This window comes from Tamandua tetradactyla, chromosome 16 (assembly GCF_023851605.1).
Source record: "Tamandua tetradactyla isolate mTamTet1 chromosome 16, mTamTet1.pri, whole genome shotgun sequence".
Lineage (NCBI taxonomy): Eukaryota > Metazoa > Chordata > Mammalia > Pilosa > Myrmecophagidae > Tamandua > Tamandua tetradactyla.
The window spans coordinates 50,192,866-50,218,409 of NC_135342.1; the positions used below are offsets into that span (position 1 = coordinate 50,192,866).

General features: G+C 37.3%; 1 protein-coding gene across 2 annotated transcripts in view; it reads right to left on the bottom strand.

Moving 5' to 3' along the window:
- Window positions 1-1,189: 1,189 nt before the first annotated feature.
- The window catches only part of BBS2 (Bardet-Biedl syndrome 2), a 46,045-nt gene continuing 21,690 nt past the window's right edge, over window positions 1,190-25,544 (bottom strand). For both annotated transcript variants that reach the window (XM_077132497.1, XM_077132496.1), the window contains 10 exons: window positions 24,668-24,803; window positions 24,303-24,442; window positions 23,253-23,397; window positions 22,993-23,164; window positions 22,236-22,365; window positions 20,941-21,072; window positions 19,833-19,970; window positions 18,327-18,439; window positions 12,830-12,978; window positions 1,190-1,667 (listed from right to left, as the gene is read on the bottom strand). In XM_077132497.1, the coding sequence (XP_076988612.1) occupies window positions 1,561-1,667; window positions 12,830-12,978; window positions 18,327-18,439; window positions 19,833-19,970; window positions 20,941-21,072; window positions 22,236-22,365; window positions 22,993-23,164; window positions 23,253-23,397; window positions 24,303-24,442; window positions 24,668-24,803 (1,362 nt within the window). In that variant the 3' untranslated portion in view covers window positions 1,190-1,560. The remainder of the gene's footprint in view (window positions 1,668-12,829; window positions 12,979-18,326; window positions 18,440-19,832; window positions 19,971-20,940; window positions 21,073-22,235; window positions 22,366-22,992; window positions 23,165-23,252; window positions 23,398-24,302; window positions 24,443-24,667; window positions 24,804-25,544) is intronic.

The window sequence follows — 25,544 nt, forward strand, 5'->3', positions numbered from 1 at the left end:
GAACTCACTGTCTGGCCTTCTCTGCCAAAGCCATCCTACAGCGGTGGAATGGGAGTAGAAATGATGTGGGCTGTTTTCAGGCCACAGCTTTCAAAAGAAGATGTGTTTCCTCCTTGTTCTCTTTTCCTTTTCTACCTGCTGTTAAGTACCTGCAAGGCAGGTCATTGTCCCTGTCCTAATCAAATAATCTCCAAGTGAGAGAATTAATGCCCTAAGGCCTCCCACTATATGCACAGAATGTGAAAATATGTCCCTTAGGCCCATTTCTCTAGAGAACCCATAGAGAAAGGCTGCCCTAGAGTATGAGGGCTACCTGACTAAAGAAACCCGGTGTTCTAGTTTGCTAACTGCCAGAATGCAAAATACCAGAAATGGAAAGGCTTTTTAAAAGGGGGAATTTATTAAGTTGCTAGTTTACAGTTCTGAGACTGTGGAAATGTCCCAATTAAAGCAAGTCTATAAAAAAGTCCAAATTAAGGCACCAACAAGAGGTTACCTTAACTCAAGAAAGGCTGATGAAGTTCAGGGTTTCTCTCTAAACAGGGAATATGGTGAAGTCTGCTAGCTTTCTCTTCAGGCTCCTTGTTTCATGAAGCTCCCCCAAAGAAATATTCCTTCTTCATCTCCAAAGGTCGCTGACTGGGGGCACTGTGGCTCTCTTCAAAATGCTTCCTCTTTTAAAGGATTCCAGTAAACTAATCAAGTCCCACCTGGAATGGGTGGAGACACATCTCCATCTAATGAAAAGTTAATACCTGCAATTGGGCGCACCATATCTCCATGGAGATAATCTAATCAAAATTCCAACCCACATGATTGAATAGGGATTAAAAATGAAAGGCCGCTCCTATAAGATTAGATGAGGATTAAAACATGGCTTTTCTAGGGTACTTAATCCTTTCAAACCAGCATACCTGGGTTCGTGAACAACTATAAAGAAATCTTTATCTAAATGAGAAATAAAGGGCTCATTATGAATTTTGAGGTCTATTTGTTACAGCAGCTAGCTCTACCCCAACTAAGACTGCCCTAAACTGACTCTCATTAACACAAATTTGTTACTTACATCCCCCTTTCCACGATTAAAAAGATGGCACACAAATCAAATATCCATGTTTTAGTTTCTCTCCATAAAATACAAATTTATGCGATTCTGATATGGTAGCAAATTTACCAGTCAAACACAAAGTTAACACCTTTAAATTTTAATGAAAAAGTAGATGATCTATTCTTAACTTACAAATAAAATTTCAAGAAAAAAAGTTGTATCTATACACTGACTTTACATACATAATGAAAAATTGGACTTTAAAGCTCTGCCTTTTCAAAGGTCTTGACGCTCCTCTACATCAATTTAGCATTCTTCCGCAACAGGACTGCTGATTTAAAAGTAAAAATTAAATACATTTTTCCAATGAAATGCTTTATCGTTCACTTATACAACGCACCAAGGTTGTTTTCATTCTCAGCACGGAGTTTACCAGAAAGTGATCAAAATCAAACCAGCCACATGTTTAAGGAAAAACATTTTCCAGGAACTGTTACCTATCCTTTCCTCTTCTATGAAGAAGCTGTTCCCACACGCATTATTCTGAACAACGTATTGATGTTGTTACTTCGAATGGCATCCCGACAGGCACTGATCACCTGGTTCTTTGGCTTTCCAACTATATGAAAAGAAATATCAAATTAGTATGATTCAAAAGATTATGAAAAGTCAAATTATAAATTAGAGTTTAGTTTAAAATAACATGAAACTGGGGTAGAAAAGAGTTATATCATGTACAAATTTAACGAATTTATGTCACTACTCCCTAAAAACGATAACTTAGTGAGGGAATTTATCACAAGCCAAATATAGAAGGCCAAAAGACAGTTTTACAACAGCATGGTACTGGCATAAAGACAGATATATCGACCAATGGAATTGAATACAGTGTTCAGATATAGACCCTCTCATCTGTGGACAACTGATCTTTGATAAGACAGTCAAGCCAACTCACCTGGGACAGAACAGTCTCTTCAATAAATGGTGCCTAGAGAACTGGATATTCACATACAAAAGAATGAAAGAGGATCCATACCTCACACCCCATAGAAAAATTAAATCAAAATGGATCAAAGACCTAAAATTAGATCTAAGACCATAAAACGGTTAGAAGAAAATGGAGGGAAATATAAATCTTATAATAGAAGGCGGTTTCCTAGACCTTATACCCAAAACACGAGCATCGAAGAAAAAAAGAAATAAATGGGAACTCCTCAAAATTAAACACTTTTGAGCATCAAAGAACTTCACAAGGAAGTAAAAAAAAAACAGTCTACACAATGGGAGACAATATTTGGAAACGATATATCAAATAAAGGTCTAGTATCCAGATTATATAAAGAGAATGTTCAACTCAACAACAAACAGACAGACAACCCAATTACAAAATGGGCAAAAGACTTGAACAGACACTTCTCAGAAGAGGAAATACAAATGGCCAAAAAGCACATGAAAAGATGCTCAACTTTCCTGACTATTAGGGAAATGCAAATCAAAACCACAATGAGATAACATCTCACACCCACCAGAATGGCCATTATCAATAAAACAGAAACAGGTGCTGGAGAGGATGTGGAGAAAGAGGCACACTTATCCACTGTTGGTGGAAATGTCAAATGGTACAACCACTGTGGAAGGCTGTTTGGCGGTTCCTCAAAAAGCTGAATATAGAATTGCCATACGACCCAGCAATACCATTGCTGGGAATCTACTCAAAGGACTTAAGGGCAAAGACACAAACGGACATTTGCACACCAATGTTTATAGCAGCATTATTTACAATTGCAAAGAGATGAAAACAGCCAAAATGTCCATCCACAGACGAGTGGCTAAACAAGCTGTGGTATATACATACTATGGAATATTATGCGGCTGTTAGACAAAATACAGCTATGACATACGTAACAACATGGACAGACCTTAAGGACATTATGTGAGATCAACCAGAAACAAAAGGACAAATACTGTATTGTCTCACTGATATGAACTGATATTAGTGAATGAATTTGGAGAATTTCAGTTGGTAACAGAGACCATCAGGAGATAGAAATAGGGTAGATATTGGGTAACTGAAGCTAAAGGGCTACAGATTGTGCAACAGGATTGTAAGAATTCAGAAACAGATAGCACAACATTAACTAACTGTAAATAATGTGAGTACCCTGAATGAAGCTGAATGAGAGAAGGATAGAGGGAGGAGGGCTGGGGGCACAAATGAAATCAGAAGGAAAGATAGACGATAAAGACTGAAATGGAATAATCTAGGAATGCCTAGAGTATATAATGAAAGTGAATAAATGTACAAATTTAAAAATGTTTTGTGTGAGAATGAACAAAGGAATGTCAATAATGCAGGGTGCTGAAAATAGATGGCAATTAATATTTTAAAACTTTAACTTATATGTGAGACTAAAGCAAAAAATGTTTATTTGGTACAAAATTTATATTTTGATTAGTGCATTTCCTAATATAACTTATGTGGACAGCTTAATTGAACACCATAAGTACATGGAACCTTGAGTAAGGCATGAGATTTTGTAGATTTCTCCAGAGTGATGCCCTGATAAATCCCAGAAGGATTTGAACAGTGAATAAAAAAGTATTTACAAAGTCCTCTTGGGGGAATGGTAAGAAAGGGGGAAATTCAACTTCCCCAAGTGAAGAATTCTTGGTATTCTCACAAGCAGTAGGGACAACTAAAGCAATAGGCTGAACCCCCATTCTTGGGGGTTGTTCATATGAAACTTAACCCCACAAAGGATAGGCTAAGCCTATATAAAATGAGGCCTAAAAGTCACCCCCAAGAGAACCTCTTTTGTTGCTCAGATGTGGCCTCTCTCTCAGCCAACACAACAAGCAAACTCACTGCCCTCCCCGTCTCTACATGGGACATGATTCCCAGGGGTGTGGACCTTCCTGACAACATGGAACAGAAATCCTAGAATGAGCTGGGACTCAGCATCAAGGGATTGACAAAACCTTCTCAACCAAAAGGGGGAAGAGAGAAATGAGCGAAATAAAGTGTCAATGGTTAAGAGATTCCAAACAAAGTCGAGAGGTTATCCTGGAGGTTATTCTTAAGCATTATATAGCTATCACCTTTTTAGTTAAGGTGTAATGGAGAGGCTGGAGGGAAGTGCCTAAAAATGTAGAGTTGTGTTCCAGTAGCTATGTTTCTTGAAGATGATTGTATAATGATACAGCTTTCGCAATGTGACTGTGATTGTGAAAATCTTATGTCTGATGCTCCTTTTATCTACCTTATCCACAGACAAGTAAAGCATATGAATTAAAAATAAATAAATAATAGGGGGAACAAATGTTAAAATAAATTTAGTAGATTGAAATGCTAGTGATCAATGAAAGGGAGGGGTAAGGGGTATGGTATGTATGAATTTTTTTGTTTTCTTTTAATTTCTTTTTCTGAATTGATGCAAATGTTCTAAGAAATGATCATGATGATGAATATAAAACTATGTGATGATATTGTAAGTTACTGATTATATAACAAGAATGGAATGATCACATGGTAAGAATGTTTGTGTTTGTTTATGGTTATGTTTCAAAAAAAAACAGGCAGTTCTACAGAAAAGGATCAAAGCCTCTATCCACCTAGTAAAGGTTATTTGTAAAAGGAGGTGAAAAGATTAATGCAAAATGAGAATTCAGGTATAAATCTGGCTGTATTTTTCCATCCTTTGGGTTTTCCCATATAGCCTTTTCTAAATTTTTAATTTGGATGCTTAACATTATTTTTCAGTCTCTCTTTTTTCTGATAGGGATCTTTTAAAAAAAAAAACCATATAAAAAACCACCAAATGGAGGACTTCCTGGAAGATGGCGGCTTAGTAAGACGCGCGGATCTTAGTTTCTTCTCCAGGACACCTACTAGGGGAGTAGAAACGATACAGAAAGCGCCCAAAGCCACAGCAGAGATAAAAAAGACAGCGTACCCCATCCTGGAACGGCTGGCTGGCTGAGAGAAGCAGCTCGGGTGAGATCGCCGAGGCGCGCGGGCCTTACCGGGCGGGGTGGCAAGCGGCCGGAGTTACTCCCTTCCCCCTTCCCGGGCCGGCTGGAAGAATTGGAGAGGTGGTCCCCTGAAACCAAGGCAACTGGCGCCCACACCACGCGCAGCCCCCGGACCAACTGAGAGAATTGGATCGGAAACCCCCAGGCCGCGGAGAACGGTGACCCCGTGACTCCCGGGGAACGTGCACTCTCTCGGGCGGGCCGCTGCCGCTGGCGCCCTCCCGCCACGCTTGTTGCCCAGGGCCGACTAGGAAATTCGGACGGGCTCTTTCCCTGGCTGCGGCGACCAGCAACCCTCCCTGCGTTCGGACCCGGGCCGGCTCAAGCCGCTTCGGCTAGCGAACCCCCAGGACGGCGAGAGTTTTCCAAAGTTTAAGGTCCCACAGCACCTTTTACTGGTGGGACCCGCAGACAAACGTGTGCCACGAGCGCCACCTACTGGGCAGGATAAGAAAAACAGAACCCAGAGATTTCACAGAAAAATATTACAACCTTGCTGGGTCCAACACCAAGAGAAATCTGAATAAATGCCCAGACGCCAGCAGCAGAAGATAACTGTCCACGCTCAAAAGATTGAGAATATGGCTCAGTCAAAGGAACAAACCAATAGCTCAAATGAGACACAAGAGCTGAGACAACTAATGCTGAATATACGAACAGAAATGGAAAACCTCTTCAAAAATGAAATCGATAAATTGAGGGAGGACATGAAGAAGACATGGGCTGAACATAAAGAAGAAATAGAAAAACTGAAAAAACAAATCGCAGAACTTATGGAAGTGAAGGATAAAGTAGCAAACATAGAAAAAATAATGGATAGCTACAATGATAGATTTAAAGAGACAGAAGATAGAATTAGTGATTTGGAGGATGGAACATCTGAATTCCAAAAAGAAACAGAAACTATAGGGAAAAGAATGGAAAAATTTGAACAGGGTATCAGGGAACTCAAGGACAATATGAACCGCACAAATATACGTGTTGTGGGTGTCCCAGAAGGAGAAGAGAAGGGAAAAGGAGGAGAAAAACTAATGGAAGAAATTATCACTGAAAATTTCCCAACTCTTATGAAAGACCTAAAATTACAGATCCAAGAAGTGCAGCGCACCCCAAAGAGATTAGACCCAAATAGGCGTTCTCCAAGACACTTACTAGTTAGAATGTCAGAGGTCAAAGAGAAAGAGAAGATCTTGAAAGCAGCAAGAGAAAAACAATCCATTACATACAAGGGAAACCCAATAAGACTTTGTGTAGATTTCTCAGCAGAAACCATGGAAGCTAGAAGACAGTGGGATGATATATTTAAAATACTAAAAGAGAAGAACTGCCAACCAAGACTCCTATATCCAGCAAAATTATCCTTCAAAAATGAGGGAGAAATTAAAACATTCTCAGACAAAAAGTCACTGAAAGAATTTGTGACCAAGAGACCAGCTCTGCAAGAAATACTAAAGGGAGCACTAGAGTCAGATACAAAAAGACAGAAGAGAGAGATATGGAAAAGAGTGTAGAAAGAAGGAAAATCAGATATGATATATATAATACAAAAGGCAAAATGTTAGAGGAAAATATTATCCAAACAGTAATAACACTAAATGTCAATGGACTGAATTCCCCAATCAAAAGACATAGATTGGCAGAATGGATTAAAAAACAGGATCCTTCTATATGCTGTCTACAGGAAACACATCTTAGACCCAAAGATAAACATAGGTTGAAAGTGAAAGGTTGGGAAAAGATATTTCATGCAAATAACAACCAGAAAAGAGCAGGAGTGGCTATACTAATATCCAACAAATTAGACTTCAAATGTAAAACAGTTAAAAGAGACAAAGAAGGACACTATATACTAATAAAAGGAACAATTAAACAAGAAGACATAACAATCATAAATATTTACGCACCGAATCAGAATGCCCCAAAATACGTGAGGAATATACTGCAAACACTGAAAAGGGAAATAGACTCATATACCATAATAGTTGGAGACTTCAACTCACCACTCTCATCAAGGGACAGAACATCTAAACAGAGGATCAACAAAGAAATAGAGAATCTGAATATTACTATAAATGAACTAGACTTAATAGACATTTATAGGACATTACATCCCACAACAGCAGGATACACCTTTTTCTCAAGTGCTCATGGATCATTCTCAAAGATAGACCATATGCTGGGTCACAAAGCAAGTCTTAACAAATTTAAAAAGATTGAAATCTTACACAACACTTTCTCGGACCATAAAGGAATGATGTTGGAAATCAATAATAGGCAGAGTGCCAGAAAATTCACAAATACGTGGAGGCTCAACAACACACTCCTAAACAACGACTGGGTCAAAGAAGAAATTGCTAGAGAAATTAGCAAATACCTCGAGGCGAATGAAAATGAAAACACAACATATCAAAACTTATGGGACGCAGCAAAGGCAGTGCTAAGAGGGAAATTTATTGCTCTAAATGCCTATATCAGAAAAGAAGAAAAGGCAAAAATTCAGGAATTAACTATCCATTTGGAAGAACTGGAGAAAGAACAGCAAGCTAACCCCAAAGCAAGCAAAAGGAAAGAAATAACAAAGATTAGAGCACAAATAAATGAAATTGAAAACATGAAAACAATAGAGAAAATCAATAAGGCCAGAAGTTGGTTCTATGAGAAAATCAATAAGATTGATGGGCCCTTAGCAAGATTGACAAAAAGAAGACGAGAGAGGATGCAAATAAATAAGATCAGAAATGGAAGAGGAGACATAACTACTGACCTCACAGAAATAAAGGAGGTAATAACAGGATACTATGAACAACTTTACGCTAATAAATACAACAATTTAGAGGAAATGGACGGGTTCCTGGAAAGACATGAACAACCAACTTTGACTCAAGAAGACATAGATGACCTCAACAAACCAATCACAAGTAAAGAAATTGAATTAGTCATTCAAAAGCTTCCTAAAAAGAAAAGTCCAGGACCAGATGGCTTCACATGTGAATTCTACCAAACGTTCCAGAAAGAATTAGTACCAATTCTCTTCAAAATCTTCAAAAAAATCGAAGTGGAGGGAAAACTACCTAATTCATTCTATGAAGCCAACATCACCCTCATACCAAAACCAGGCAAAGATATTACAAAAAAAGAAAACTATAGACCAATCTCTCTAATGAATACAGATGCAAAAATCCTCAATAAAATTCTAGCAAATCGTATCCAACAACACATTAAAAGAATTATACATCATGACCAAGTAGGATTCATCCCAGGTATGCAAGGATGGTTCAACATAAGAAAATCAATTAATGTAATACACCATATCAACAAATCAAAGCAGAAAAATCACATGATCATCTCAATTGATGCAGAGAAGGCATTCGACAAGATTCAACATCCTTTCCTGTTGAAAACACTTCAAAAGATAGGAATACAAGGGAACTTCCTTAAAATGATAGAGGGAATATATGAAAAACCCACAGCTAATATCATCCTCAATGGGGAAAAATTGAAAACTTTCCCCCTAAGATCAGGAACAAGACAAGGATGTCCACTATCACCACTATTATTCAACATTGTGTTGGAGGTTCTAGCCAGAGCAATTAGACAAGAAAAAGAAATACAAGGCATCAAAATTGGAAAGGAAGAAGTAAAACTATCACTGTTTGCAGACGATATGATACTATACGTCGAAAACCCGGAAAAATCCACAACAAAACTACTAGAGCTAATAAATGAGTACAGCAAAGTAGCAGGTTACAAGATCAACATTCAAAAATCTGTAGCATTTCTATACACTAGTAATGAACAAGCTGAGGGGGAAATCAAGAAACGAATCCCATTTACAATTGCAACTAAAAGAATAAAATACCTAGGAATAAATTTAACTAAAGAGACAAAAAACCTATATAAAGAAAACTACAAAAAACTGCTAAAAGAAATCACAGAAGACCTAAATAGATGGAAGGGCATACCGTGTTCATGGATTGGAAGACTAAATATAGTTAAGATGTCAATCCTACCTAAATTGATTTACAGATTCAATGCAATACCAATCAAAATCCCAACAACTTATTTTTCAGAAATAGAAAAACCAATAAGCAAATTTATCTGGAAGGGCAGGGTGCCCCGAATTGCTAAAAACATCTTGAGGAAAAAAAACGAAGCTGGAGGTCTCGCGCTGCCTGACTTTAAGGCATATTATGAAGCCACAGTGGTCAAAACAGCATGGTATTGGCATAAAGATAGATATATCGACCAATGGAATCGAATAGAGTGCTCAGATATAGACCCTCTCATCTATGGACATTTGATCTTTGATAAGGCAGTCAAGCCAACTCACCTGGGACAGAGCAGTCTCTTCAATAAATGGTGCCTAGAGAACTGGATATCCATATGCAAAAGAATGAAAGAAGACCCATCTCTCACACCCTATACAAAAGTTAACTCAAAATGGATCAAAGATCTAAACATTAGGTCTAAGACCATAAAACAGTTAGAGGAAAATGTTGGGAGATATCTTATGGATCTTACAACTGGAGGCGGTTTTATGGACCTTAAACCTAAAGCAAGAGCACTGAAGAAGGAAATAAATAAATGGGAACTCCTCAAAATTAAACACTTTTGTGCATCAAAGAACTTCATCAAGAAAGTAGAAAGACAGCCTTCACAATGGGAGACAATATTTGGAAATGATGTATCAGATAAAGGTCTAGTATCCAGAATTTATAAAGAGATTGTTCATCTCAACAACAAAAAGACAGCCAACCCAATTACAAAATGGGAAAAAGACTTGAACAGACACCTCTCAGAAGAGGAAATACGGATGGCCAAGAGGCACATGAAGAGATGCTCAATGTCCCTGGCCATTAGAGAAATGCAAATCAAAACCACAATGAGATATCATCTCACACCCACCAGAATGGCCATTATCAACAAAACAGAAAATGACAAGTGCTGGAGAGGATGCGGAGAAAGAGGCACACTTATCCACTGTTGGTGGGAATGTCAAAGGGTGCAACCACTGTGGAAGGCAGTTTGGCGGTTCCTCAAAAAGCTGAATATAGAATTGCCATACGACCCAGCAATACCATTGCTAGGTATCTACTCAAAGGACTTAAGGGCAAAGACACAAACGGACATTTGCACACCAATGTTTATAGCAGCATTATTTACAATTGCAAAGAGATGGAAACAGCCAAAATCTCCATCAACAGAAGAGTGGCTAAACAAACTGTGGTATATACATACGATGGAATATTATGCAGCTTTAAGACAAGATAAACTTATGAACCATGTAATAACATGGATGGACCTAGAGAATATTATGCTGAGTGAATCCAGCCAAAAACTAAAGGACAAATACTGTATGGTCCCACTGATGTGAACGGACATTCGAGAATAAACTTGAAATATGTCATTGGTAACAGAGTTCAGCAGGAGTTAGAAACAGGGTAAGACAATGGGTAATTGAAGCTGAAGGGATACAGACTGTGCAACAGGACTAGATACAAAAACTCAAAAATGGACAGCACAATAATACCTAATTGTAAAGTAATCATGTTAAAACACTGAATGAAGCTGCATCTGAGCTATAGGTTTTTGTTTTGTTTTGTTTTGATTTTACTATTATTACTTTTATTTTTTTCTCTATATTAACATTCTATATCTTTTTCGGTTATGTTGCTAGTTCTTCTAAACCAATGCAAATGTACTAAGAAATGATGATCATGCATCTATGTGATGATGTTAAGAATTAATGATTGCATGTGTAGAATGGTATGATCTCTAAATGTTGGGTTAATTTCTTTTTTTCCGTTAATTAAAAAAAAAAAAAAAAAAGAGAAGGGATAATTGGAGATGAAGGGATACAGACTGTACAACGGGACTGGATATAAAAACTCAGAAATGGACAGCACAATACTACCCAATTGTAATGCAATTATGTTAAAACACTGAATGAAGCTGCATGTGAGGTATAGGTTTTTTGTTTTTTTAATTCTTATTCTGTTGTCTTTTTATTTCTTTTTCTAAATCGATGCAAATGTACTAAGAAATGATGAATATGCAACTATGTGATGTTATTAAGAATTACTGATTGTACATGTAGATTGGAATGATTTCTAATTGTTTTGTTAATTCTTTTTTTAATTAATAAAAAAAAATAGAAAAAAAAAGTGATACTTATCAATAAAGCCCCATAATTGTTAACAGCTGAAAAAAAAAAAAAAGAAATTCATTGGGGTATAAATGAAACACAATAAACTGAACGTGTTCAAAAAAAAAAACCACCAAATGCAAACATTCTTAACTTTTGATCATTCTGTTCTACATATATAATCAGTAATTCACAATATCATCACATAGTTGCATATTCATCATCATGATCATTTCTTAGAACATTTGCACCAATTCAGAAAAAGAAATAAAAAGACAACAGAAAAATGAGACGAAAACAGAAAAAAAAATTATACATACCATACCCCTTTACCCCTCCCTTTCATTGATCACTAGCATTTCAAACTAAATTATTTTAACATTTGTTCCCCCTATTATTTATTTTTATTCCATATGTTCTACTCATCTGTTGACAAGGTAGATAAAAGGAGCATCAGACACAAGTTTTTCACATTCACACAGTCACATTGTGAAAGCTATATCATTATACAATCATCATCAAGAAACATGGCTACTGGAACACAGCTCTACATTTTCAGGCAGTTCCCTCCAGCCTCTCCATTACATCTTGAATAACAAGGTATTATCTACTTAATGCATAAGAATAACCTCCAAGATAACCTCTCGACTCTGGAATCTCTCAGCCATTGACACTTTGTCTCATTTCACTCTTCCTCCTTTTTTGTCCATCCCTTGATGCTGGGTCTCAGCTCATTCTAGAGTTTTTCTCTCTGTTACATCTTTTTTTTTTGTAAAATTAGCTTTTTTTTTTTTACATGGGCAGGCACCAGGAATCAAACCCAGGTCCTCTGGCATGGCAGGCAAGCATTCTTGCCTGCTGGGCCACCATGGCTCACCCTCTCCATTACATCTTGACTAACAAGGTGATATCTATTTAATGCGTAAGAATAACCTCTCAACTCTGTTTGGAATCTCTCAGCCATTGACATTTTATTTTGTCTCATTTCCCTCTTCCCCCTTTTGGTTGGGAAGGTTTTCTCAATCCCTTGATGCTGAGTCTCAGCTCATTCTAGGATTTCTGTCCCACAGTGCCAGGAAGGTCCACACCCCTGGGAGTCATGTCCCATGTAGACAGGGGGAGGATGGTGAGTTTGCTTGTTGTGTTGGCTGGAGAGAGAGGCCACATCTGAGCAACAAAAGAGGTTCTCTTAGGGGTGACTCTTAGGCCTAATTTTAAGTAGGTTTGACCTATCCTTTGTGAGGTTAAGTTTCATATGAACAAACCCCAAGATTGTGGGCTCAGCCTACAGTTTAGATTGTCTGCACTGCTTGTGAGACTATCTGATAGGGATCTTTAAGGCTATACATTTCCTCTTGGATATATGTGACAAAGTCTTTCTTTAGAGGACACAGCAAGATCTAAAAAAGGGGCTAAAGGTTTTCTCACCCTTTGAAGTCTGGAGACTAAAGTGAAACAATAAGCTGACTGACTGAAATTCAAGAGACTGGTGCCAACTTGAGGGTACATACTCTAGACCACAATATAAATTTCTGTGTGCTTACCATCATCTTCAAGGATTCTCACGAAAAAAACTGTAGACACTACGTGCTACGAAGACTTACCACGCAGACGGCCTGCTCTCTGAATTGCCTGATTTATTGCTTTGAGGTTTCCCAATAGCTCTGTGTGGTTGTTACAGCGAATTTTATATCCATTTAGCAAGTCCTTATTAAGGTCATAGAGTTCCATATAGCGATTCTTCATTGTTTTCCTGTGTAAATCAACAGAAGAATAACATCATCCTACCTCAATATAGGAGAAATAAATGGAAAAACTTACAAATTTTAGGCACATAGCTTTTTTTTTCATTTAAAAAACTGTAACTATAAGTTTATTTTGGAAACACTGAGAAGTCTCTATCAAAATATTCTATTTCTTTCAAATAAATGGAAGACAAGTAGCCTTCCTTGGTAACTGACTCACAGTTCGTTTAGATTTAGGGACTAAGAATTATCAAGTACTTACTGTGCTACAGGGCAGGGAAAAGTAGGCAAAATGCTAAGCTATTGCCCAACTTTCAGATTAATCATTAGATGAGAGTGATCTATTCTTAATAAAATATTTTTAGACAACTAATAGATTCAGCTTCATGTTCTATCAAGGTTTTAAAAACAAAGGTATGAAAGTAATACCATAATAAGATATTAATATACAATAATTAAAATGACTAAAAAAACTGATAATAAATGCTGACAAGGACACAGAGCAACTGGAACGCATGTATATTGTTGATGGGAATGCAAAATGGTAAGTCACTTTTCAAAACGGTTTGGCAGTTTCTTATAAACATACACTTACTTAAATGACCCAGCAATCTCATTACGATGTATATACCCAGAGGAAAATGAAAACATGTTCTCAAAGAACCTGTATGTGGATGCTTATAGCTTTATTCAAAATCACCAAAGTCTGGAAATAACCCAAATATAAACAAGTTACAGCATATCCGTACAATGGAATACTATTCAGCAATTTAAAAAAATGAACTACTGATACATGCAGTTTCATGGATGAATCTCAAAGGTACTACATTATCATAAGTGAATGGAGCCAGACTCTGAAAAGCTATATATTGTATATGACATTTTTAAAAAGGTAAAACTATAAGGAGAGAAACAGATAAGTAACTGCCAGGGACTAGAGGTGATAAGAGGCACTAACCACAAAGGTTGATGGAATTATTCCATATCTTGATTGTGGTAGTAGCAACAATTGTATAAGTTTCTCAAAATTCACTGAACTGTATTCTTAGAAAAAGGGTGAATCTTCTCCATGTATAGTATTAATTATATAGCAAGTAACTTCCTTTTAAAAAATAAATATATATATGAGAGCCTCTAAGACAAATATAAATAACTCAGAAAAGAAGGAATTTGGAGGCAGATGGAATTATAAAAAGTATTCTTAGGATGCACAAGTGATTCAATGGTAGAAAGCTCACCTTCCATGCAGGAGACTGGGTTCAAATCCTGGTTCATGTACCTCCCCAAAAAATAAGTATTTTTAAACTGTTTCCAGCTATCATATTCTTGATAATAACACTGGTATTATTTTTAAACATTGCATGTAAACAGTAAGATACAGCAAAATAGTTATGTTGATGATAGTTGGAATAATTTTCATCATAAGAGAGGAGATCCAATTATAAAATCAAAGTTAAATAAGAGCCTGTATTCCTAAATTTCAATTGGAAATTATTACAAACTCATGTTATATACTTTCTCATTGAACAAATAAACATACATTTCCTAGCTCTACCCATTAAAAAGGCCTAGAAACAATGACCAAACCAGTAGCAATGATTGCACCTCTAGTCCTCAGACCTGTGATCTATCAATACCATTTCTATTCAAAGTGTATAATCAGTAGTACATAATATCATCATATGGTTGTACATTCCTCACCACACTCAATTTTAAAATATTTTCATTACTCAAATTAAAAAAAAAAATTCCATTTCCCACTGAAAAGAACCTTGACTCCTTAGAGAAATGGCTGATTCCAGGTATAGACCAAAAAATGTACAAGAATAAGCTTAAAACATCTTGTCATACAGGAAAGCAAGAAACTAGCAAAAACTAATGGCACTGTGCCAAGGGAAACTGTAACCAACCTGAAAAGACTTCCACTAGCCAAAGACATCACAATTTGGCCATCAAAAGAATAAATGGTATGGATCAAAACACATTAAATATGTTTAAAAAAACATAGGCTCATGGTGATTTAAAAAATCTCAATGGTCATTTAAGATGATGCTAGTGAGCCAATTCATTTATTTAAAAGCTGACAGGTAAAATAAAAGACTCAAGATTTAACCTGTCCTTCCTGTACAAACTAAATCTCAGGGGACCAAATTATTCATTAAGTCATGAGAAAATGTTATCCTTTATAGAGTATTTCAGCCTAATAAATGAAGAAGAAATTATAGAACTAAAATATCACTTTTTTTTTTTCAAACCCCAAAAGACATACAGGCATATCTTGGATATACTGCAGATTCCATTCCAGATCACCACAATAAAGTGAGTCACGAATTTTTTGGTTTCCCAGCACATATAAAAGTTATCTTTTACTCTATACTGTGTCTATTAAGTGTGCAATACCATTATGTCTAAAAAATATATATAAAAACTTCAATTTAAAAATATATTACTGCTAAGAAAAAAGATGAAAAATGCTTTTGCATTTACAATTTGGCTAACATGGTTTTTGGCCCATCTCAGCTTTCAACATGCCTTCCTCATTAAGCTTAATCATTTCAACCTTTTGATTTAAAGTGAGAGATATAGGAAGTTTCTTTTCACTTGAATAGTTAGAGGCCATTGTAAGGTTCTTAACTGGCCTAATTTCAATATTGTTGCATCTCAAAGAATGGGGAGGCCTGAGGAGTGGGAGAGAGACTGGGAACAGCTGGTCAGTTCAGCAGTCAGAACACACACATTTTCGATTAAGTTTGCTGTCCTATAAGGGCGTGGTTCAAGGGGCCACGAAACAATTACTATGGTAACATCAACAATCACTGATATACCATAACAAAGTTTGAAATATTACAAAAATTACCAAAACGTGACAGAGACATGAAGTGAGCACATGTTCTTGGGAAAATGGCACTGATAGACTTGCTCAACACAGGGTTGCCACAGACCTTTAATTTGTAAAGAAAACTCAACTATCTGCAAAACACAATAAAGCAAAGCACAATAAAATGTGATATGCCTATAGACCAAATACCCCTAAAGAGCGGAAGAAAGATCAAAGGTGACAGGAGTTATACAAAGAAGGCAGGGCTTACCAAATGAGTATGACTGCTGGATCATTATACTGATATTTCTTTGAGTCTCCAGTATCTTAGAGCAGCTAGAAATAAAAACCCAAAATTGTGGAATTGTAACCCATACCAAACTCTGAAATCTCTTCTCCAACTAATTGTTGCAATGTGCTTCGAAATTTATTACTTTTTTGTATATATGTTATCTTTCACAAAAAAAGAAAAATATGTATCTCTCCTAGTCTCCGGTTTTTTTTTTTCTTTTTGCAAGCTCTGGGAATCGAACCTGGGTCTGTGGCATGATAGGCAAGAATTCTGCCACTGAGCCACCGTTGTACCACCCCACAGAATTCTGATTTAACAGCTACAAGGAAAAATCTGAATTAGTGGAATGGTAATCCATAACAAACTCTGAAATCTGTTCTCTGTCTACCTTTTTTTTTTTTTTTTTTTGGCATGGGCAGGCACTGGAAACAAACCCGGGTATCCAGCATGGCGGGTGAGAACTCTGCCCGCTGAGCCACCGTGGCCTGCCCTCTATCTACTTGTTGAAGGGTGTCCTTTGAAAATCATTGCTTTTTCTTTCTTTTTTTTTGTATATATGTTATATTTAACAATTAAAAAATTGTTTTATCACCAAAAAACAAAACGTGATATGCCTGTAATGGACCTAGGCGATGCTCAAAATTGGCTGATAACTTAATAAAAAGAGACAACCAGACATTATGTGCTTCTTCTTCATGGAAGTACATGGCACCATTATGAAGTATTATTGCCTAAAACTGAACCTAAATTTGATCAAGCCTCTACATCTAACTACCATTCTAACAGGAACAGAAGGGTCAGAGATAATGTTAAACATTATCACAAGGACACAATCAACACAATCCAAAATGAGTAACTACAGGAAAGGGAGAGGAAGAAAAGAGAGAGAAAATGTGGATTTATAGAGACTTAATCTATCAACCAAATGCAATATATGGTCTTTGGATCTTGACTTGAACAAAACAACTTAAAATACACACACATGTGCGCATGCATTTATGAGACAACTGGGGAAACACTGACAAGGTATTTTATGATATTAAATTATTTTACATTCTTCTAAGTGTGATAATGGTATTATAGTTGAGTTTTTTAAAGGCTCAATATTCTTTCAGAAATACAAATACATTTATAGCTAGTTTTATGATTTCCAAAATTTGCTTCAAAACAATCCAGTGCCAGGCAAGGAAAACAGATAAGGGGAGAGATGAAGTAAAATAAGGCATTATTTGCTAAGTGTTAAAACTAGGGGGCTGGTGCGTGGGAATTCAATCCATCATTCGATCTATTTATGTATGTGTCTGAAATTTACTAAAATATAATTATTTGAAAAATCATTTACTTCTCTGCAAGACTATTTTAATTATTTGACAATAATTGAGGTATTTTAGAAAAAAGAAAAGATCAGCAGCATTGTAGAACTCTTGCCTCTAATAAACCCACATAAACTTCATCCAACATCACTCATTAACCACTTCACTGAATTCACCTCAGAACACGTTATAGCTGAGACGAGTTCTGTTCCTAGCAAAGGAAAAAACAATACCTGCACAGTTTGTATTTAACTTTTTTATTGTGCAATATGACATATATTCAGAGAAATTCATTGAACAAATGTTTGTCAACCAGGTCAAGAAACAGGACACTGACGGCGTTCCAAAAGCTTCCCCATATGTCCTTTCTGAATACAACCCCTTTCCCTAGGAGAAAACAGCATCCTACATAACAATCTCTTCCCTGCTTCTCTTTATATTTTTATCATCTATGTATGCTTCCCAAACAATATAGCTTAGTTTTGTTTGTTTTCAAATTATTTAAAAGGAAGCATTTTGTACAAATTCTTTTGTATCTTGCTTCTTTCAACCTCCATTATGTTTGTAAGACTTATCCTTGCTGGTCTGCACTATGAGGTTAATTCATTCTCATTGCTGTATAGTATCTCAGTGCCCAAATATATCATACAGTATGCATTACACTTTTGATTGTGGTTTGGACTGTTTCCACATTAGGATTCTTTATTAACATCTTTATGAATGTTTGCATAGAAGTATCCTAGTTTATATGTGTATAAATATCTCTAGGCCATAAACCGGAAGCAGAATTACTGGTCAAAAGGCATGCAGATTATCATTTTTACCAAAGAGTCTCTATACCAATTTGCTCTCCTACTAGTAGCATCTCAGAGTTGCCTCTATTCAATATTTGTTTTTAGCCTGGCACTTGTCCTAACTACAGCGAATACTTACATGTCCCTCATCAGGCGAGCATCCTCGGCTCGGACCAGCAAACTTCGGATCAGATTAGAATTATCAGCCATGTCAGCACTGAGCTTCTGATGCACTGAATGATATTCATCCACCTGGAGATAGTGAACATTCAAGGAATTAAAAAGGCCTCACAAACTTCCTGAAAACTAGACAAAATGAGACTTCCAGAAACAGAGGCCCTTTTCTTTCTCCTGTATACCCCTGCCACCTTCGCTACCTCCCATTATTTCATCTCCTCCTCCACAAAACAGTCAATGCCGCCTCCACGACTCAAGATGACACTCCATCTGGATCACTCCCATCTCTTAGTACTGGAAGCCCTAGCAACATACACATTAACATTTTAGGGACTTGGAGTGAGGATTTTGTGATAATTTGGGGCCAATCCCAATCCTCCTTATTTTGCTTTTTATCCTGAACTTTGAAAGCACTAGACCAAAGCAGATACAATAGAAAAGCTGAAAATTAGCAAAGGAAAATGTTAATATGACATATCTTTTTAAAGTAGCCCTCTAAAGCAAACGAAGAAAACAAAATGGTCAAGAGCTAACCATTCATGAATTTTGAAGACATCATGCTGAGTGAAATAAGCCAGATACAAAAGGACAAATACTGTGTGATCTCACTAATATGAAATAGAGTAAGCAAGTTCATAGATCCAGAAACCAGAACACAGGTTACAAGGGCTAGGAGTGGGGATAGGGAACAGGAAATTACTGATTAATAGGTACAGATTTCTGTTTGTGGTATTAGACAAGTTTCGGTAATGATGGTGGTGATGGAAGCACAACACTTTTTTGTAAATGTAACTAACAACACTGAATTATATATTTGAATGTGGTTAAAAGGGGAAATTTTAGGTTTATTTATGTTACTAGAATAAAAATTATAAACAAACATGCGAATGTACAGCACAGAGAACCCTAACGTAAACTACAGACTATGATCAACAGTGTTAAGTGTACTAATATTGTTTTATCAACTGTAACAAAGATACCACACTAAAGCAAAGCAAAGTGTTATTAACAGAAAAAACTTCGGAGGTGGAGCAGGGCAAGTGGTAATATGGGATCTTTTACTGTATTTTCTGCACGATTTTTCTGTAAACCTACAATCTCTCTAATAAAATTTCTTTTAAAAAAGCTTTTTCAGAAGAAGTACTTTAGTGAACTTCTAATACTAGTTCAATTTTTTAACTTTACCTTTTATTTTGAAAATATTTCAAACTTACAGGACAGATGCAAAAAAACCCAAACCCATACAGAGAAATCCAACATATCCCTATCCACCTCCCTAAATACCCATATTACTCGAGTTCAATTTCGATTTTTAAATGTGCAAAAAGCAGTTGAAACATGACTATCATATAATTTAAGTACAGTCATAGCATCATTAATCTCCTAAGAGAAACATTTCGAACACTCTACTACCACGTTTCCCAAAGGCATCCACTATGCTCCCGCACTTTAATTTACGCTCCCTCACCTTAACCAATACTTTCCGTAATTCCTCAAAGTAGGCAGGGAAATCTGCTTCTACTTGAAGGTCTTCGATAGCAAAAAAAGACGCCATGGACTGGATGATATCAGCAGCCAAATCAATATCATCAGTATTTACAGTTATCTATCAGGAAAACAAAAGAAAAGTTCAGCGTCTTCAGATATTAAACTTATCTGAAGCAGTTTTTGAATGTCCCCATATTCAACAAATTTATGGAACATATATTTACATGTGGTGATGAATCAGATAAGGTTAGCTATCAAGGAAATTACAAACCACAATCATTATTTCCAGTCCCTGGCTAAAAGACTAATCCTCAGACCTTATCAATGAAATAAAAAAACATGTAAATAATGAAACATTTTGTTTACCTCTGTATTCCCAACCCTTCCAAAATAAACCAAGGAAGGACTGAGGGAAGAAGGGAGGGAGGAGCAAAAGTGCTGTTCTAGATTATACCTTAGTGTCTAAGATAACACTAACAGAAGGTTAAAACAGGTGATTTGTGACCTAACGACTGGTTATGAGGCTGTAATAGCATTAAAACAAATTATTTTTGCTGCCTCCTCACCTTGCCTGGCTTAGTTATAAATTCTTCTTTTGAGGGACCACCCCAGTTAGTTCCGCCCTGGGCGTAACCACAACCAGCAAGGCCTGTAACTCCATATGGTTTGGATGACAAAAGCCATCCTCGGCTTCTCCCAAGGACATATGCCACTTGTGCTTTTCACAAATTATAGTTTAAAGCTGCCAATCCCCAGCATCCACAGGAAAGCCCTACACCTCCCCTCTAGGTCACAATAAAGGCAAGAACCCAGGACCCAAACTCCTCTCCCCTCTGCCCCCTACACTCCACTGACCCTTGAGGGAAGCCAAGGTTAGGTAAGCCCCAGGTTCCTCTGCCACCCTCCTTCTCCTCTCTGCCCCTCCAAGCCCTCTGATCTATAACAGCTGTCCTTTCATGTATCCTCAGCTGGCTGGCTATCTGTGTTACGTCTCACCACCCAAAGAACCTCCACATAATATTCAAAACACGTGCTGCTGAATGGTAAACCTTACATGAGAACTCCACACCTCTGACAATAAATATTACCTCTCCACTAAGCTTTATTTTTATATACAGCTGGCCACCATTCCGTAAAGATGTGAAACACACTTGAAATGGAGCATTCTGAATGTTAGTATCTTCTGGTAACAGAAAATTCTGGTTGAGCCACATAACAACCTTAAAAATGAATACAATTAAATTAAATTCATTGTTAAAATACAGTCATTTATTTGTGAGGAAGACAGTTGTCCTTCTTTATGATTTTACTGCTTATACTAGAAAAAAAAATTATACCTCACCCTTTACCAAAAAAAACACAAATCACTTTCTTTTCCTATCTCATACATGTTCTCAAGTAAGATTCAAAATTATGCCTGGTCCCATATGTAAATCTTACAAGATTTTGCAGCATTTTTCACACAGACATATTTTACATGCAGTGTATTTAAAAATCCAGGTATGATGCTAATTTGTTTTGCACAGTAGCTCCTCTGGGGAAGACAGACAATGCAGTCTGCTTAAAACTACCATTCTGTTCTTCAAAATGTTTAAATGAAGTATTCACAGACATACATCACAGACACAGAAACACATTCATGCAATAAGAGTAAGTTTTAACATTAATAATAATACTTCACAGTGTTTTGCAACACAGGCTCCACATAAGAACCTCCTGTGAAGTCTCTTGAAATGATCCACTTATACAGTTTCTGGTCCCACTGGTCGAGGAAAGGGCCTGAGAGTCTACATGACTAAAAAGCCTCAGTAGGTATTGTGAAGCCCAGCCAAGGCTAACATCCACTGTTATTAGTCCTTTAAACTTTATAAGGTGCTATCACACCAATCATGTAATTCTCAGAGCCTCCCTGAATCATTACTCAGGGAGCAGTGATTCCTTATATATAAGGAAATCAGGCTCAGACTGATGAGGGAAATTTCCCAAGATCACTAAGAATTTAATTAAAGTAGCACTTGAACCCAAAGATGTTTCAGCTCTAAGAATCATTCTCCATCTTCGTACAGGTTCCTCATGAAAAACTAGGTCAGGACAATCACACAAGGCCATAACAAATGAAAGAGACTAATTAAAAACTGGTAAGAATTGACCTGTAACCAAGGATTGCTCAGGTAAATAACATAAGTATTCCCTCAAGTAAGAGAAAATATTTTAGCAAAATTTTTATTACAGGTTAAAGCCAACTCCAACCTATATTTAACACTTTCATGTCAAATTTACTGCTACCAACATAACGCATTCCTGTAACGTCCCCCTTTCTAGGAATAGTACCTAGGGTATACCAAAGTGCAAAAATATTGAAAAAACAAAGCAAGATACTCACCCTCTGTGCCCTTTCTGCAATGATAAAGTTAACATAACTGAGTGGCTCACTGGCAGAGTCTGGGCTGGTCAGCGCATACATGGAGAATCGGGGGAGCTGTCTCGTCAATTCAAACACATGAAACTGAGTGCTAAGGTCAACCAATGGAACACAAGAGAATTGTTTTGTGTGCAATGTTATTTCAAGGTGCAAGGCCCAGAAAAATTAATTTAAAAAATCAAGACTGGGTCATCAAGTTGATATTTAAGGGTCTCACTACTGTTAACCCCCAAAACTTAAGGACTAAAGTACTATTGTAATAAGGTTGGCATGTAGAGATGAGTCTACATATATACACATATACCAAGCCTTTAAAAAAAAAAAAAAAAAAAAGAATGTGAAAAGCTTTCATCTTCCACGAATCTAGCAGGGTCTTTTTCACTAGCTAATATAAAGTTGCATCCTAATCCTCATAGAGTCTCTGTGACCAAAACCAGAAATTGACAAATCATCGATAAAGCATATTTTCCAAACTTCTGTGAATATGAGATCATCTGGCTAAAAACAGAAAACAGAAATCTAAAACTTACATATCCCTTACGTTTTGAAAGATTTCAAGCTAAGGAAAGAAAAGGTCATGGAGAATTTTGAGTGAGTGAGTAGAACCATTAAATATCCTCTCTGATATCCACAGACTCTATGGTATAATGGGTAATCCACACATCTTGCCCTCTTCTAAACACTGTCTAGAAAGGAACTGTAACTTGCAAAGGATCACCTGCTTCTGTAACCCACAAAGGTTTTCAAGTGAAGATCCACAGGGACATCTTTGGGAGGTTTAATTGGGATGCGGATGGAGCTGGAGAGATTGTGAGTGTTGGGGTGCACCACATGGCTTTCACCCATAAAAATTCCCTCTGCAAAAATCAGTACTGCTCGGATAATGGTATCTGCAGGGAAGAGGAAAACCAGCATGTCAAGGACTACTCCAAAATGGTAGCAACTCGTAGAAATAAATGCCAGCTGTAAATTTCTTACCATTAGAAGTAGAAATGCACAATTCTGCATGAGCAGCTTGAATCTCATTCCCCAGATTGACGGAAAGGGCGGTGTGGAGTTTGGTATTGGCTGGGATAATGCCCCGGTGCCCATCAGCTTCATTCACTGGAGTACTCAATTCAGCCTACAAAACATCCAACCCACTTCTAACTCAACCACCAAAACAGAGAACTAATGTCAATTTTAAATGATATGGCTATTCAGCTTCAAAAAACAAACACACCATCATCTTATTATATTAATCTAATTCTTTAAAATTCAGAGAATTCACTATACTTATGCTCCCTGTGAAAAACACCCTTGCCCTGTTCTATGGTTTATGGCCCACTACATCTCATCATTCCTTGAAAATAAATTCACTTGGTCTAGCAAATTCAAATACAGCAATATATGACAGGAACATTTAAAATCCAACACTCCAGCCCATCCTTCAGTCACAGCTTGGTAAGGGCACATGCACATGCATACACACACACACACACACACACACACACACAGTCACAGCCTGTTAAGGGCACATGCACATGCATACACATATACACACACATACACAGTTTTTGTAGTTGTCTACTTCTTAATTTGTTTTTAAAACGATAAGAGATATGCTACACGTATTGTTCTAGCTTACTTTCACTTATATCACAGATATCCATCCATATAAGTCCAACTATAGATACTTCATTCTTTTGAGCTGCTTAATATTTCCTAGGACATACTCCCTATTGATGAACATTTAAGCTGCATCCAACTTGTCACTGCTACAAATAGTGCTATAGTAAATGTCTCTGAATACTCACTTAAATATTTCTATCATTTAGAGGCCTGGAAGTAGAATTTCCAGGTCAAAGGATACATGCCCTCTGAATTATGACACTGGCAAAAGCTGAGGCCATCTGCTCTTCTGCAGGTGGGTGACAGGAGCCCACACCCTGGCAAAAGCTGACACTCTCATTGTTCTTTCGTATTTCCTAGTCCTCCCAGTCATTCTCAATTGTTCAGATTCCATTTCCCCTTTACATTAGGACCTACCTTGGTGTTTTCCTCATAGTTACGGAGTTCCAGCAAGAGATTCTGTTTTTTCTGACTAAGCTCCCGGATGAGGTCCTGCTCCACACTGGTGTCCATGAGGTTCCCCTTCATCTCAGCCGTCCCTGGCAGGTAGCCCCGGACTAATGAAAAGGACAACAAAATACTGCAGTACTTCCCAAGTACAGCCAGCTATACTTTCAAGGCTTCAGTGACCTGTTCTTAAAAACCCAAAATCTAAGTTCTCATCTTCCCAACTTAGGTGAATTTATTAGACCTAGAAGGTCTCAGTACAAACACTTAAGAGTGGAATTTCCTAATCAAATTGAAACTCTAACTCTCCAAGGATTTTTCTCTTCCCAATTTACTTTCTCCATCCACTGAGCAGCAGATTAACTGTATGTGGCCATCCATCCGGTAATCTCCCTCCACCACGCCAGCGACTGCAGAAGAGAAGTTGTCTTTAAAGATGACCTCCCCTGTTCGGTCACTTCGAGCATCCACCTAAAAATAAAATAAGAAATTGAAAATTCGCTATGCTACAGGTTTCTTTTTTTAAAGCACAAAACTTAAAAAGTTAAAATCAGCTTTAAAGGTCATTTTGTTTGGCAGTTTTTTCAAGAGCGCTCCATGGAGCCCTGAGGCTTCTCAGGAGGTACCTATGACCCCTGGGGCCAAGGGGGAATCACATGGGCCTTAACAATCTACTTTCTTCTTCTTCTCTTTTTAAATAGAAGTTCTGGTTCTGGAGGGGTTGAGCCTGTGCCCCAGAGATGGCAGAGAGCCCAGGTATTACCCAGATGCTTGGAGGGGGTGGAGCCCGGAAAAAGGTGATCTCCCCAATGTCCTTCAAGGTTGCAATTCTCACCCCAGCATGTACAGAGAGCCAGGCATCTGCTCCGGCCCTTGGAAAGGGTGGGACTACGACTTTCTAAAGCCCCAAGGCCAAATGACTCTCAGACTTTGAAATCTAATGGAGTTTGCCCTGCAGGTTTTCAAAACTGGGTCCGGTGAACCCTGTTCCTTCTCATTTCACCCTGTGGAAATGGGAATATGTATGCTGACCCTCCCTCATTCGTACGTTGCCAGCAAATAAGCTGTTTTGAGTTTTACAGGTCCAGAACCAGAGGAGAATTTTATCTTAGGACAGACCATGCCTGCAGCTGACTTTGCTGAGACCTGTACTATTTCTGACTTTGCATTGTATTTGTATTGTTACTGAAATGGTTTAAGACTTTGTGATAT